The following is a 13,894-nucleotide window of genomic DNA, read 5'->3' on the forward strand; positions in this document are numbered from 1 at the left end:
TAATATGTGTTAGCATAGTCTGCAATACATTACCTCTTTCTTCCAGCTTCTCCTTTTCTGATCAGATCTGCTGGCAATAGGGATGGCCCTCCAGTCTAGAATGATATAGGGGGAGATAGCAGAACCTGAAGAATCCAGTCTTTTGATTTAAAAAAAAAAGAAGAAAGAGGTAGTCATATGAGTATATTATTTTTGCACAACTCAGGCAGACAGTTAGGCATACCCTTCCAGAATCACAAATAGTTAAGATAGGCCACATCTCCAAGATGTATTGAGTTATATATTCATTGCTTGTTACTAAAGCAATAGCCATTAATTGATTCTGTCTTTGTTTCTAGACTTATCCTAGTTTATAGTATTTGACATTCTCTTCCTCTCCATCAGAAATTCCATAAACTATTGAGAGGATAAGGCCTGAATTGTTTTAGGCTAATCCTCCTGTCAGGCTGGCATTCACCAAAGTATGAGGGGCCTTACATGGAAGACGTTTGCCCAGTGTTCAAATCAGCTACTTCATGAAATTCTTAGATGTCTTTGCTTATCTTTGAACTTTGAGGCTGTTTTGTTTTTCCCTGGTTTGTTCATATTATCAGGTCTTGTAGAACCTCACTTAATCCTTTTCTTTATGGTCAAGGTTTTAAATTATATTTAATGAGGAACTGATTCTCCAGGACCACAAAGACTGTTTAGTGTTATCAGTATTTATATTCCTAAATTCACATACTGATTTAATTTTACCATTACATAAACTCCAAACAATTGTAAATTGCCTTGGGCTTTAGAGATTAAAATGTAAGGGAAAATAGTAATTTGAGAATGTATGTCAGATTTTGGAAAAATTCCCTTCATGTACCTCATGTAATCAGTTTTCTGAGTTCCCATCTTAGCTATTTGGTATGGAGGCTACTGATTGCCAGTTCTAACATTGGCGTTTTCTCTTTACAGTTAATTTCTGCATGAGAAATTTTAAAATAATAAATTACTTAACAATTTGCCATGATACTCATCACCCAAAACTCTTTGACTCAGTCTTTTTAATAACTTTATCCAATGCTTTTCCCTTGTGTTCATCTTAATAGTTACATTTATATTATAAATTTACCTTAAATTGAATATGTAGGTAACTAAGTTTTGTTTCTCTTATTTGTGTTGTTGGAAACCACATTGCTGAATGGAATTATTTTTCTTTCTCTTAGCTCTTTGGCTAGATCTTCTAAAAGTAGAGGCTAGGGTAAAGTGCATTTATTTCAGTACATATTTTTTAAAAATCGTTATTTAAATCAACTTTATCATGTGAAATCTGCTATCAGGTTTATAATTTGGTTTTTAGAATAATTGCTGCTTACACCTTGTATTAATTTAGTACTGAATATTGAAGTCAACGTAGATCTTTTACTAATTCTCTCTTCATGTTTAGTTTGACCATTTTTTCAAATAGAATTACGTGAAAGGGAGAATAATGATTATTGTATTAGGTTGTCAGCAAAATAACGATGTATTTTTCTGTGCAAAAATGTTTCATGACTTTCCCAACGAACCAATAGTTCTAGAGAAAAATGAATAGATTAAAATGACATTGTTAATTTAATATTCCCATTGTTGATGGTAATGCTTAATTTTAATTGATATATTTAGGCTTTATGCTAATAAGATGATAATTTAATAATTTTTATGTGACAGGCACCTATGGGGACCTGCTGGGGTGATATCTCAGAAAACGTAAGAGTAGAAGTTCCCAATACAGACTGCAGCCTTCCTACCAAAGTCTTCTGGATTGCTGGAATTGTAAAGTTAGCAGGTGAAAAGCATGCATAGTAATTTACCAGAAAATGGCGATGATATTTTGGAAGTATAACAAAAATGTTTATAAATTTTTAAGTGTTGCCAAATAAATAATATGTTGTGATATAGAGCAGAAGTTGGCAGTTTTTTTCCAGTAGAAAGCCAGATGGTAAATATTTTCAGCTTTCTGGGCCTCATGATCTCATAGATATTCATTTCTGTTGTTATAACACAAAAGCAGCCATAATAACACGTAAGCAAATGGGCATGATTGTGTTCTGGTAGGACCTTTATGTTTGGGCACTGAAATTTGAATTTCATGTAATTGGCACATCATGAAGTATTACTCTTCCTTTGATTTTTCTTTTTAGTCACTTGAAGCTGTAAAAGCCTTTCTTAGGTTGCAGGCCATAAAAAAGGTCAGACAGTAGGCCAGATCTATAGGCCAAAATGCAGTTCGCCAACGCCTAGTATAGGGAAATACTTTGAAAGGTAATAAAAGTTGCGGTACTACAAAAAAATGATAAGGTCCATAATACCAGAAGTAAACACGTTGATAACTTTATGTATCTTGGATTCTTCCTTTCTCATCATTCCTCCTACCTCAGCCCTTATGAATTTGTCGTTCACAAAATCAGCGTGTTACCAATCTACTGTGCTAGACACTGTGGGGAAGTGATACAAAGAAGTTTAAGATTTGTTCTTTGCAGTGAGCTCACACCTGCCAAATGTCAGAAGCTACCAGGTGTTACCCAAGTTACTCAGTGAATAGTATGGTAGGGCACTTTAGAGGAGAGGCCGCCCCTGAGATAGGTACAGTCATCCTTCAGTTACCACTTGTCAGAGCTGTCTAACTCATCCTCCTCTTTCTAGTCTTTATCTGTAGCCATTCTCCTCAAAATAGATTTAATTAACCTAAAAATAATCCTAATTCCATTTTTCTGCTTAAGTACCTTTAAGACCTCTTTGTCCTTAAAGGATCAAGGTGGTCAAAGCATTGACAGCTACCGATGAGTTGCACCACACACACTGGCCGCCATTTTTGTTGCTCCCCAGGATAAGTGACCTAGTGAAGCCAGTCTCACTCTCCTTCACACCATACCTGCCCTCGATCATCCCTGCAGGAGTATCCCGTGTTCTGTGCTCCCTGTATTGCCCAGTTCAATCTCCCACTTTTTCCTTGAAACAGTTTCCCAGCTAGGTATGCATTCTCTAAATACTGACGTTGCTCTCTGCACTGTAAATTAAGACAACAGATTGTTTCTGTTCTAAGTGTTTAATTCTATTACATTTCAAGTCGCTCAGTGCATTTAATATGGAAGAATTATTTCTGCCTTCATCATTGCTTTTACATTTCTATTTTATTTCATTGCATTATATATCTTATTTTAAGCAACTTTAATACCATTTTGTAAGTTAACCTAATGTTAATCAGAAACTAGAGTTCAGCAATAATTAGCACATCGTAAATTGTTCTGTGAATTGTTGTATTTGAAATCTAAAGATCTAGTGCTATAAATTTTCATCATAGTTATTAATACAGGAAAATTCTCACTGAACTTAAGCTCCTAGTCTGAAATACAAGTGTGGTTTTTATCCCTTTTTTACCCCACTATTAAAGGCTTTACATTAAACATTAATCTGTTACCAACATAAGCCTTGTTAAATTACAAACAGGGGGACTAGCAGTTAGCGTAATGGCTATGTCACTGGACTCCCATGTAGTAGACCACAGTTCGAGTCCCGAACCTGGTGACTTAAACTCATGCCAGGCACAGGTGCGTGCGTGCCCAAGATCCTGAGAGGATAATGGAGGAGAAGGGATTGCGGCATGGCCATACACCAGGGAGTGATTTCTCGCTTTCTGTCTCTATCTCTCTCTGTCTGTCTGGTGAGCACACGTGCCCTGTAGCAAAAACTTATCAAAAAAAAAAAATTATGAACAGGATAAATGTTTTTTGTTCTGTCAAAAAAAATAAGGCTTCCTATTTGCCTAGAACATATAACTTTTTTCTTTTTTTAGAGAGATTTATAGATATATATGGCACGTGTGCTCACCAGAGAGTCAGAGACAGAGGTGAGAAATAGCCCCCCAAGGGGGGTGGCCATGCCACAGTCCCTTCTTCATTCTCCTCTCAGGTTTTTGGGGACACACACACATGTGCCCACATGTGAGTTTTAAGCTGCTGGGTCCTCAAACTGCAGTCAACTACTTTGGATCCAGCAATATAACCATTATACCACCTGCTGGTCCCAGAACATGTAATTTTTAAGTGATTTCACATACTTTTATTTGTTTATTGAACTTTTTACCTAGCATTATCAAATATTGCCAACTAAATAGGACAGAAAAATTTAGATTTGAACCCAGCCACATCCAAATTCAAGAGTACTTGTATTAGGCTCCTAATCAGCTGGATAAAGCAATTTCTTTGAAGTATACTTTAGCTGATTTCTGTGACTTCACTAACTTATCACAACCTTATCTTTTCTTTTCAGAACTGCTTATTCTAGTAGGTCCATCCTAATCCTGTTTTCACTGAAAAAAAAATTTTTTTTTGGAGAGGTTTTTGCTATAGGGTACATGCGCTCGCCAGAAAAAGAGAAAGAAAGCGAGAAAACACCTCCCAGGGGGATGGCCACAGTGCAGTCCCTTCTCCACCGTTCTCCTCTCGGTATCATGGGCACACATGCACACACACACGGACTCAAACTGTGGTCGGCTGCATGGGAGTCCAGAGACATAGCCATTAGGCCAACTGCTGGTGCCTTCACTGAGAACTTTTTTTAGAATTTGAGGAGTAAAATAGAAGTACATTCAAAGGAAGAAGCCTTGTTCTGAAAACGTTGAACAAATTACATTGAGCAGATGATTACCAAGTTTGGTCTGTAGACCAGCAGCAGCAATATCACCTGATAACATGTTTGAAATGTACCTTCTCAGGCCCACCTGAGATCGACAAAAGCAGGACCTCTAAGGGACCAGCAGTTAGTGTAATAGCTATGTCGCTGGACTCCCACGTAGTCGACTGCGGTTTGCATCCCGGACCTGGTGGCTTAAAACTCATGCCAGGTGCGTGTGCGTGCGTGCCCAAGATCCCGAGAGGAGAATGGAAGAGAAGGGATTGCGGCGTGGCCATCCCCCCTGGGGGGTGATTTCTCGCTTTCTGTCTCTCTGTCTCTCTCTGTCTGGTGAGCGCACGTGCCCTATAGCGAAAACCTCTCCAAAAAAAAAAAGGCAAGACCTCTGTCACAAGCCCAGCCATCTGTGTGTCAATCTCTGAGGGAGTTATGTTGTAGATGCACACTAACGCTTGACAGCCACTACCTGGTACTGTATCATGATGTTGCGTTTTTCTTATGTAGTGATTGGTTGGTTGGTTTCAGGTTACAATGCCCTTTTAAGATATGAAGGATTTGAAAATGACTCTGGTCTGGACTTCTGGTGCAATATATGTGGTTCTGATATCCACCCAGTTGGTTGGTGTGCAGCCAGTGGAAAACCTCTAGTTCCTCCTAGAAGTAAGTAGCCTTATTTATCCATACTACAATTTTAAATATATGTTCTGTGATGCTGTTTTGCTCATAGTAACATTAAGGAAATACAGAAATTGAAATAACTTTTGGTGTCAAGTAACATTTTTGCTGGGAAGACTATACTTTATGTGTGATTTTTTTTTTTTCTGATTTATTTTTAAATTTTGTTAGAGAGTGTGTGTATTGCTTTCACCATAGAGAGGATGAAAGCAAGAAAGCAGCCTCTTTGGCATATGGTCATGTCACAATCCCTCCTGCTCTATTTCTCTCTCTTTCAGGATTTTGAGCATGCACACACAGTAGAGTATTTTTTTAAGCTATTGGGCATGGAACTTGAACCACAAGGTTTGGCCGTGTGGGATCCAGCTGTCTTTGAGAGGTTTTTTGCCCTAGTGCGGGTACGCTCACCAGAAAGGCAGAGAGACAGAAAATAAGAAATCACCCCCTGGGGGATGGCCATGCCACAATCCCTTCTCCTCTTGGGATCTTGGGCACGCACCCACATACACCCGGTGTGAGTTTAAGTCACCAGGTCTGGGACTCAAACCGCGGTCAACTACATGGGAGTCCAGCGACATAGCCATTACACTAACTGCTTGTCCCGGATCCAGCTGTCTTAACCACCAGACCACAGGCTGACTCTTCTCTATTTTTATTACTTTTTAGCACCTTAATTAATAATCCTGGTTTACAGGGAAATTTGTTAACAAGTGATTTATACTTTCTTGCTAAAGTGTAACTGGTTATTTCTTTTATTTTAGCTATTCAACATAAGTATACAAACTGGAAAGCTTTTCTAGTGAAACGACTTACTGGTGCCAAAACACTTCCTCCTGATTTCTCGCAAAAGGTAAAAGCAGAATGTTAGGAAAGACTGAAGGCCTCTGATAAGGAGGAGTAACTTCACGTTCTTATCCAGAGAACTCTGAGTACATCAGGCACACACATGCCCATGATCCAGGGCTGACTGAAGCGGGAGGGGGCGTTTGCAGAGTCAAGACCATGTTGAAGATTCTGCCTCTCCCTGTCTGTGTCACTCATGCTGTAGAAATAAACACACGTCTAAAAAAGCTTTTTGAAAAGGTGGGGGTGGGTAACTTCGAAGATGTTTGAAGAATTGTTTTAATTTTATAAACCAGATAATGTATGTTAAATATCAAGTACATTCCTTTTTGTTTGTTAGAAAGGTGTATGCACTCAGGGCCTACAGGCGACGTGCTGGTTAAGGGCGCTGGACTCCCACATACCCATCTATGGTTCCAGTCCCAGACCTGGTGACTTGCTTTCTCACTTTCTCTCTCTTTCTCTCTCTCTATCCCTCTCTGGTCAAATTAAAATAAATAAATGATTGGATAAATAAAGTTAAAATAATTCTTTTAAAAAAAAAAAAGGAAAGTGTATGCAGTCACAAGAGAAAGAGAGGGAAAAAAGTAAGAAAGCACTCCACTCGTGGTAGATGGTCACACAGCATCCATTTCTCCTCCATTTTCTCCTTTTGGCATTTTGAGAAAACATGCACATGCACCCAGCATGTTTTCAAGACACTGAATCCAGCAGTCAAACCACACAGTTGGCCATGTGGGATCCAACCACCTTAACCACCATGTTACTGGCTGGCCCATATTCAGTTTTTTTTTATTAAGAATTTTTTTTTATAATTATTCATTTACCTCCATTTGCTATTATTTTTAAATTTGACCAGAGAGAGAGAGAGAGAGAAAGCAAGAAAGCAACTTGACATGTCTGGGGCTCAAACCATGGTCAGCCATGTGAGAATCCAGCAGCTTTAACCACCATGCCACCTGCTGGCGCCAAGAATTTTTTTTTTAATTTTATTATTTTTTTAATTTGCTATAGGGCACATGCTCTCACCAGAGAGAGACAGTGAGGAGGAAAGGTAGAAAGAGAGAAAGCAAGCCACCATGTCCAGAACTCAAACCATGGTTGGCCATGAGAGAGTCCAACACCTCAACCGCCATACCACCTTCCAGCCCCCACATTCAGTATTTTTAACAGTGTAATATTAAAATGACTTAAAAACCTTAGTCATGAATTCTGAACATGTTTCATTTGCTTTGTTTGAAGGTTTCAGAGAGCATGCAGTATCCTTTCAAACCTTGCATGAGAGTAGAAGTAGTTGACAAGAGGCATTTGTGTCGAACGAGAGTGGCAGTGGTGGAAAGTGTCATTGGAGGAAGATTACGACTAGTGTATGAAGAGAGTGAAGATAGAACAGATGACTTCTGGTGCCACATGCACAGCCCGTTAATCCATCACATCGGTTGGTCCAGAAGCATAGGCCATCGATTCAAAAGATCTGGTAAGCACCTGTCACAAGAATGCCTGGTAAAGGGATCGTTGAGGCTAAATCACACTACATGGTTCTTTTTCTCTACAGAATGGTGTAGATCAAAAATAGCAGTTTAGTTATTTGGGCTTCTTATTCATACTTTAGTGAAGGTTCACTCCATATTAGTGTCCTAACTAATTCTTTTATATTTCACCCTCTTGCTCTCAGTTAAAAAATAATGCATTTTGGTCACAACTACAGTTTTCTTACACTCTTGTGTAGCCCACTTGAAAGATCTAAAGATAGCCTTTCTCCTTCCGTTCAGTTTTACTCAAAATAGCAAGATAAAATGTGGTTAGACTTAATACTGAACACATTAATACATGCTTCTAAAGTGTAATTCCCTAACTAGGAAATTACCAGCATTCTATTGGCTGAATGTATTTAATAGAATATGCACATGTACTCTGAAGAGAGAAAAGATATTAAAGAATATTATATTCACAATCAATGTGGAAGGCATGTCTTTTTGCCATGTTTTAGAGTATTCCATACCTTGTGAGTTTGAAGCCTTCAAAGAAACGTGGTTTTTGGTCTTCTCACAAATGCTGACAGATTAGTATGTAACTTTTCCTTGTAGATATTACAAAGAAACAGGATGGACATTTTGATACACCACCACATTTATTTGCTAAGGTAAGAAGTTTTTATAAGAACCCTCATTTGTAAATTAGGTTTGAAAGAGGGTTGTGGGTTTTTTCCTAAAATTAGGGAAATCACAATAACATGTTCACTTAAAAGGATTAAGGCCTTATAATCCATAGGTGTCAAGACTCTGTTGTAAGTACTCTTAAATTCTGTCTATTTGTCTGAATTCTCTCTAGTCCCTAATGGAAGCTATAATATTAGGTAGGTAGGAGAAGGCATCTGGTAAACCTTTTCAAATTGGTAATATTTTAATTACAAACTTGACCACATTTATAACAGTAAATGTGCTTTCGTATAATTCTTTAGGTAAAAGAAGTAGACCAGAGTGGGGAGTGGTTCAAGGAAGGAATGAAATTGGAAGCTATAGACCCATTAAATCTTTCTACAATATGTGTTGCAACCATTCGAAAGGTAAGAAGTTAGGTTTTAAAATATAGAAATGCAGGTATCGGAACTGGGTTTAAAGTAATAGGAGATTTCTACTATATTCATTTTTACCTAAAATGTGTGTGCATCTTGATCTTCACTGGGGAAGAGGATACTAGTAATATCAAAATTTTAATTCTTGTATTAGGTCTTCTTTTTTCATGTATAGCTTGTTGTCACAATTGTCATTTTGAGTCTGCTGTCTTTATTTGTGAAAGTACACCCTAAGTTAAAAGAGCAGTAAATAGTAGGGCCAGCAGATGGCATGGTGGTTAAAGTGCTAGACTTCTACTTGGCCTACTATAGTTTGAGTACCTGACCTGGTGGCTTGCTTTCTCACTTTCTCTTTCTCTGTCTCTGGTAAATACTTATGCCCTGTGGTAAATTTTTAAAAAGCAATAATAATGATAATAAATTTAAATAAAAAAAGCTTTAAAAAAATAATAAGAGTGTCCAGCAGATGGCATAATGGTTACATCGCTGGATTTCTATAGTCGACCACAGTTCAAGTCCTGGACCCAACAGCTTTAAACTCAATGCCAGGCACATTTGGGTGTGCGCCCACAATCCCGAGGGGAGAATGAATGAGAAGGAATTGTGGCGTGGCCATCCCCCCAGGGGGTGATGTCTAGCTTTCTGTCTGTCTGGCAACACATATGCCCTTTGGCAAAAATATCTCTCTGAAATAAAAATACAAATAAAAGAAATAAAAGAAGAGCAGTAGTTATTTATGTTTGTTTCCTGATCAAAGCTAGTCCTACACAGAGTTGTATTGGGTTGTCAGGAAAGTCATGACCTATTTTTTTCTGTGTTAAAATACGTCATGACTTCTCCGACAACCCAGTAGTAAGGTCTAGTTTACCTTCAGTTTCTTTTCCATATTTTTCTTCCTCTTGGTAGTACTTTATTTCTTCTTAAATCTTTTCCCTGTCATGTGAAATTGCCCTTATGAAAAAATTTATAAGAATGGTTCTCAGACCAGCAGTTAGCGTAATGGCTATGTCGCTGGGCTCCCACGTAGTCGACCGCGGTTCGCGTCCCGGACCCGGTGGCTTAAAACTCACACCGGGCCCGTGTGCGTGCGTGCCCAAGATCCCGGGAGGAGAAGGGATTGCGGCATGACCATCCCCCCTGGGGGGTGATTTCTCACTTTCTGTCTCTATGTCTCTCTCTGTCTGTCTGGCGAGCGCATGCGCCGTATAGTAAAAAAAAACCTCTAAAAAAAAAAAAAAGAATGGTTCTCAGTAAGTATCAGAATTCTTGGGGAACCTAAAAAAAAATAGGGACCAGCAATTGGTGTAATGGCTATGTTGCTGGACTCCCATGTAGTCGACCATGGTTCCAGTCCCAGACCCAGTGGCTTAAATTCACACTGGGTGCGTGTGCGTACGTGCCCAGGATCCCGAGAAGAGAATGGAAGAGAAGGGATTGTGGCATGACCATCCCCCTGCAGGGTGATTTCTCACTTTCTGTTTCTCTGTGTCTTTCTGGCAAGTGCATGTGCCCTATAGCAAAAACCACTCAAAAAAGTGGATGGAGAAAGAACTGAGTGTTTGAAGTGGAGTCCTGGGGCTCGGTGATTGATTACCTCTGAAGGAGGAAGAGGAGTTTGGGGTTTGATTCTCTATACTTACTCTCAGAGAAACCATCCCAGTATCCAGATCTGAGGCACCAGAAGGGAGACAGACTCATAAAATTTTAGTAATCACTGACATAGAAACTGATCATTAAAGCACTGGGCATGCTTGAGGTCATCAACACACAAAGAAAAGCACTAAAATTAGAAATGTAAGGGTTGAAAGTGAGGGCCAGCCAGTGGTGTGGTGGTTAAGGCATTGGGTTCCTAGATGTGGTTTGAGTCCCAGACCAAGCAGCCTTAAAACACCCCAGGCACATATGTATGCATGTTCAGAATCCCAAAAGGAGGGAGAAATGAAGAAAAAGGTCCCAATGATAATACGGCAGATGGAGAATTTGTCTTGGTTTAAAAGTGGGGGATAAGGGGGCCGGCAGGTGTCATAGCGGTTAAGGACCCTAGACTCCCACATGGCTGACTGCAGTTCAAGTCTTAGACCTGGCGGCATGCTTTGTCACTTTCCTTCTCTCTCTCTCTCTCTCTCTCTCTCTCTCTCTCTGCCCCTCTCTGGTCAAATTAAAATAAGTAAGTAAATGAATCTTAAAACAAAAAAGTGAGGGTAAAGCATATTTGTTCCGGGAACCAGCAGTTGGCGTAATGGCTATGTTGCTGGACTCCCACGCAGTCGACCGCAGTTCGCATCCCGGACCCAGTGGCTTAAAACTCATGCCGGACACGTGTGCGTGCATGCCCAAGATCCCGAGAGGAGAAGGGAGGAGAAGGGATTGCAGTGTGACCATTCCCCCTGCGGGGTGATTTCTCACTTTCTGTCTCTCTGTCTGTCTCTGGCTGGCTGGCGAGCACACACGCCCTATAGCGAAAATCTCTCCAAATAAAAAAAAAGAAGCATACTTGTTCCAACAATCTAAGTCAAAGAAAACGAGTAAGAGAACCTTGCATGGGCCAGCTTTACTGCCAGAGAGGAGCATGGTTATCACTAGCATAAAAGAGATCAGGTTGGAGCTTGAAGAAGGTGGAGGTTTGGGAAAACTCCTATGTGATAAATCAGAGGGAAAGAAGTAAGGATATTCTGAGGAGGTTTAGAGCCTAGCTGAAATTAGATAAGTGAATCGTAAAAGAGCCCTCAACCTGATTTCATGTCAGAAGAGTAGGCAGCTTTAGCTCTTGACAAAGACACTGTTCTTCCCAGATCTCTAAACTAATTTCTGTGTACTCCTGCTTTTGTTTCTGGTACATCCTAGAATTTGCATAGGCTTTCCCACTACAGCTTCCATTATTTAACATAATTGCACAGAGAGAGAGAAGTGTTTTTCACCGTTAAGGGACCTTTATAATTTTCCTTTCCTTTGAATGTCTTGTAAAGTTACCATTTTTACAGAAATGGTACCTAATTTCAAATACATGGACTCTCTTTAATTTGAAAGGTGCTGGCTGATGGATTCCTGATGATCGGGATCGACGGCTCAGAAGCAGCAGATGGATCTGACTGGTTCTGTTATCATGCAACCTCTCCTTCTATTTTCCCTGTGGGTTTCTGTGAAATTAACATGATTGAACTTACTCCACCCAGAGGTACTTCATCCTAATAAACACTGGTTTTTTGTTTTGTATTGTATTTTAAAGAATTATTTAATTTCTTGTTATCATTTAAATTTGCTACAGGGCATGTGTGCTTGAGAGAGAGAAGATGAGAAAGCAAGCCTCCAGGTCCAGGACTTGAATCTTGGCCAGCCATATGAAAGTCACGCACCCTAACCACCATGCCACCTGCTGGCCCCTAAACACTGGGTTTTAATTCTTGCTTTTTCTTACACAGTTTCTGTTTGCTATATTTAACATAGCCCTGAGATTCATGTTGTATGAATATTTATAGTATCTGCATGTTATTATAATCACGTACATACACACAAGAACTGTAGCGTGCTCTTAAAGCACTATGTTCTAGCTAGCCTAATAAGTTACGTTAGTGTAGAATTTTTCCTGAGGGCGTTGGTACATTTTATAATATTAATTCATATTCTTGGGCCAGCAGGTGGTGTGGTAGTTAGGCATCTGGATCTCACATGGCTAACTGCCTGGTTCGAGTCCTGGACCCAGTGGGCTCATACATGACCAGAATCCCTAAAGGAGACACAGAGGAGAGGGGATTGCGGCACCCACCTCCCATGGGGGAGAGGTGATTTCTTGCTTTCCTTCTCTCTCTCTCTCTCTCTCTCTCTCTCTCTCTCCAATGAGTTTGCACACCCTTTAGCACATTTTAAAAAGTCATTGATTTACTCAAACCCTGTTGAGTTAATAGTATGGGCTCAATAGGTTATTGCATATGTAAACTTTTTTTTAAATTGATACTTTATCCTTGAGAGAAGAGCATCCATCTTTAGATTACCGATACATGGCTTATGAAAAGAGTTGTGTTTCAGGCCTCTCTCAGTAGATAATGCTGTTCAGCAAACCGAGGCCACTTAGGAGGCCCAGTTCAATTCCTGCCCACACTAAAAGCCAGGCATGGTGGCACACCACTGAAGTCCAGCTCATCAGGAGATATGCAGAAGGACCACATGCTTACAGCCATGTGGGCAACAAAATGAGACCCTCTGAAAGATCTAGGCATGGTGCCACCTGTAATCCCGTTTACTTGAGAGGCTGAGGCAGGAGAATGACAACATAGTAAGACCTTGTCTAGAAAAATTATTAAAATAACTTTCATGGGCTAAACAGTAATTTTACTATTTTCAGTATCTGAGTCTTAGATTGATCTTTAAGAAAAGAAGAGGGAGGCCAGGAGCCAGCAGGTAGCGTAGTGAGCTCTAGACTGCCCACATGGCCAACCACAGTTCAGGTCCCAGACTCCACGTCTTAAAACTCAAGTCAGGCTCGTGTGCATGCGTGCCCAAAATTCCAAGAAAATAATGGAGGAGAAGGGATTGTAATGTGGCCATCCTCCCAAGGGGTGATTTCTCACTTTCTTTCTCTATGTCTCTCTGACAAGTACACATGCCCTATAACAAAAATCTCTCAAAATTTTAAACAAGAAGATGGGGCCAGCAGGTGGCATTGTGATTAAGGTGCTATTGTTGAACAAAGTTCAAGTCCCAGATCTGGCAACTTGTGTGCATGCACAAAATCGCAGAAGAATGGAGCAGGAATTGTGACTTGGCTGCCCCCATATGGGATAACTTCTTACCCCCTCCCCCCTCTCCTGCTAGTGTACACACCCTATGACAAAAACCTAAACAAAAGGTAAAAAGCAGGGAGAGCCAGTCAGTAGCATAGGGACCCAACATAATTCAAATCATAATCCTGGCAACTTGAAAAACATGCTAGGGGGAACCAGCAGTTAGCGTAATGGCTATGTCGCTGGACTCCCATGTAGTCGACCACAGTTTATGTCCCGGACCTGGTGACTTAAAACTCACGCCAGGCACGTGTGAGTACGTGCCCAAGATCCATGGAGGAGAAGGGATTGCAGCGTGACCATCCCCCCTGGGGGGTGATTTCTCGCTTTCTGTCTCTATGTCTCTCTCTGTCTGTCTGGCGAGTGCACATGCCCTATA

General features: G+C 40.2%; 1 protein-coding gene across 9 annotated transcripts in view; it reads left to right on the forward strand.

Moving 5' to 3' along the window:
* The window catches only part of MBTD1 (mbt domain containing 1), a 78,106-nt gene that overhangs the window by 47,858 nt on the left and 16,354 nt on the right, over positions 1 to 13,894 (forward strand). For all 9 annotated transcript variants that reach the window (XM_014589810.2, XM_014589809.2, XM_006153597.1 and 6 more), the window contains 7 exons: positions 1,681 to 1,798; positions 5,170 to 5,304; positions 6,081 to 6,169; positions 7,405 to 7,639; positions 8,250 to 8,305; positions 8,624 to 8,728; positions 11,765 to 11,912. In XM_014589810.2, the coding sequence (XP_014445296.1) occupies positions 1,681 to 1,798; positions 5,170 to 5,304; positions 6,081 to 6,169; positions 7,405 to 7,639; positions 8,250 to 8,305; positions 8,624 to 8,728; positions 11,765 to 11,912 (886 nt within the window). The remainder of the gene's footprint in view (positions 1 to 1,680; positions 1,799 to 5,169; positions 5,305 to 6,080; positions 6,170 to 7,404; positions 7,640 to 8,249; positions 8,306 to 8,623; positions 8,729 to 11,764; positions 11,913 to 13,894) is intronic.

Source organism: Tupaia chinensis, unplaced genomic scaffold (genome assembly GCF_000334495.1).
Source record: "Tupaia chinensis unplaced genomic scaffold, TupChi_1.0 Scaffold000383_1, whole genome shotgun sequence".
In the NCBI taxonomy this organism is placed as follows: domain Eukaryota; kingdom Metazoa; phylum Chordata; class Mammalia; order Scandentia; family Tupaiidae; genus Tupaia; species Tupaia belangeri.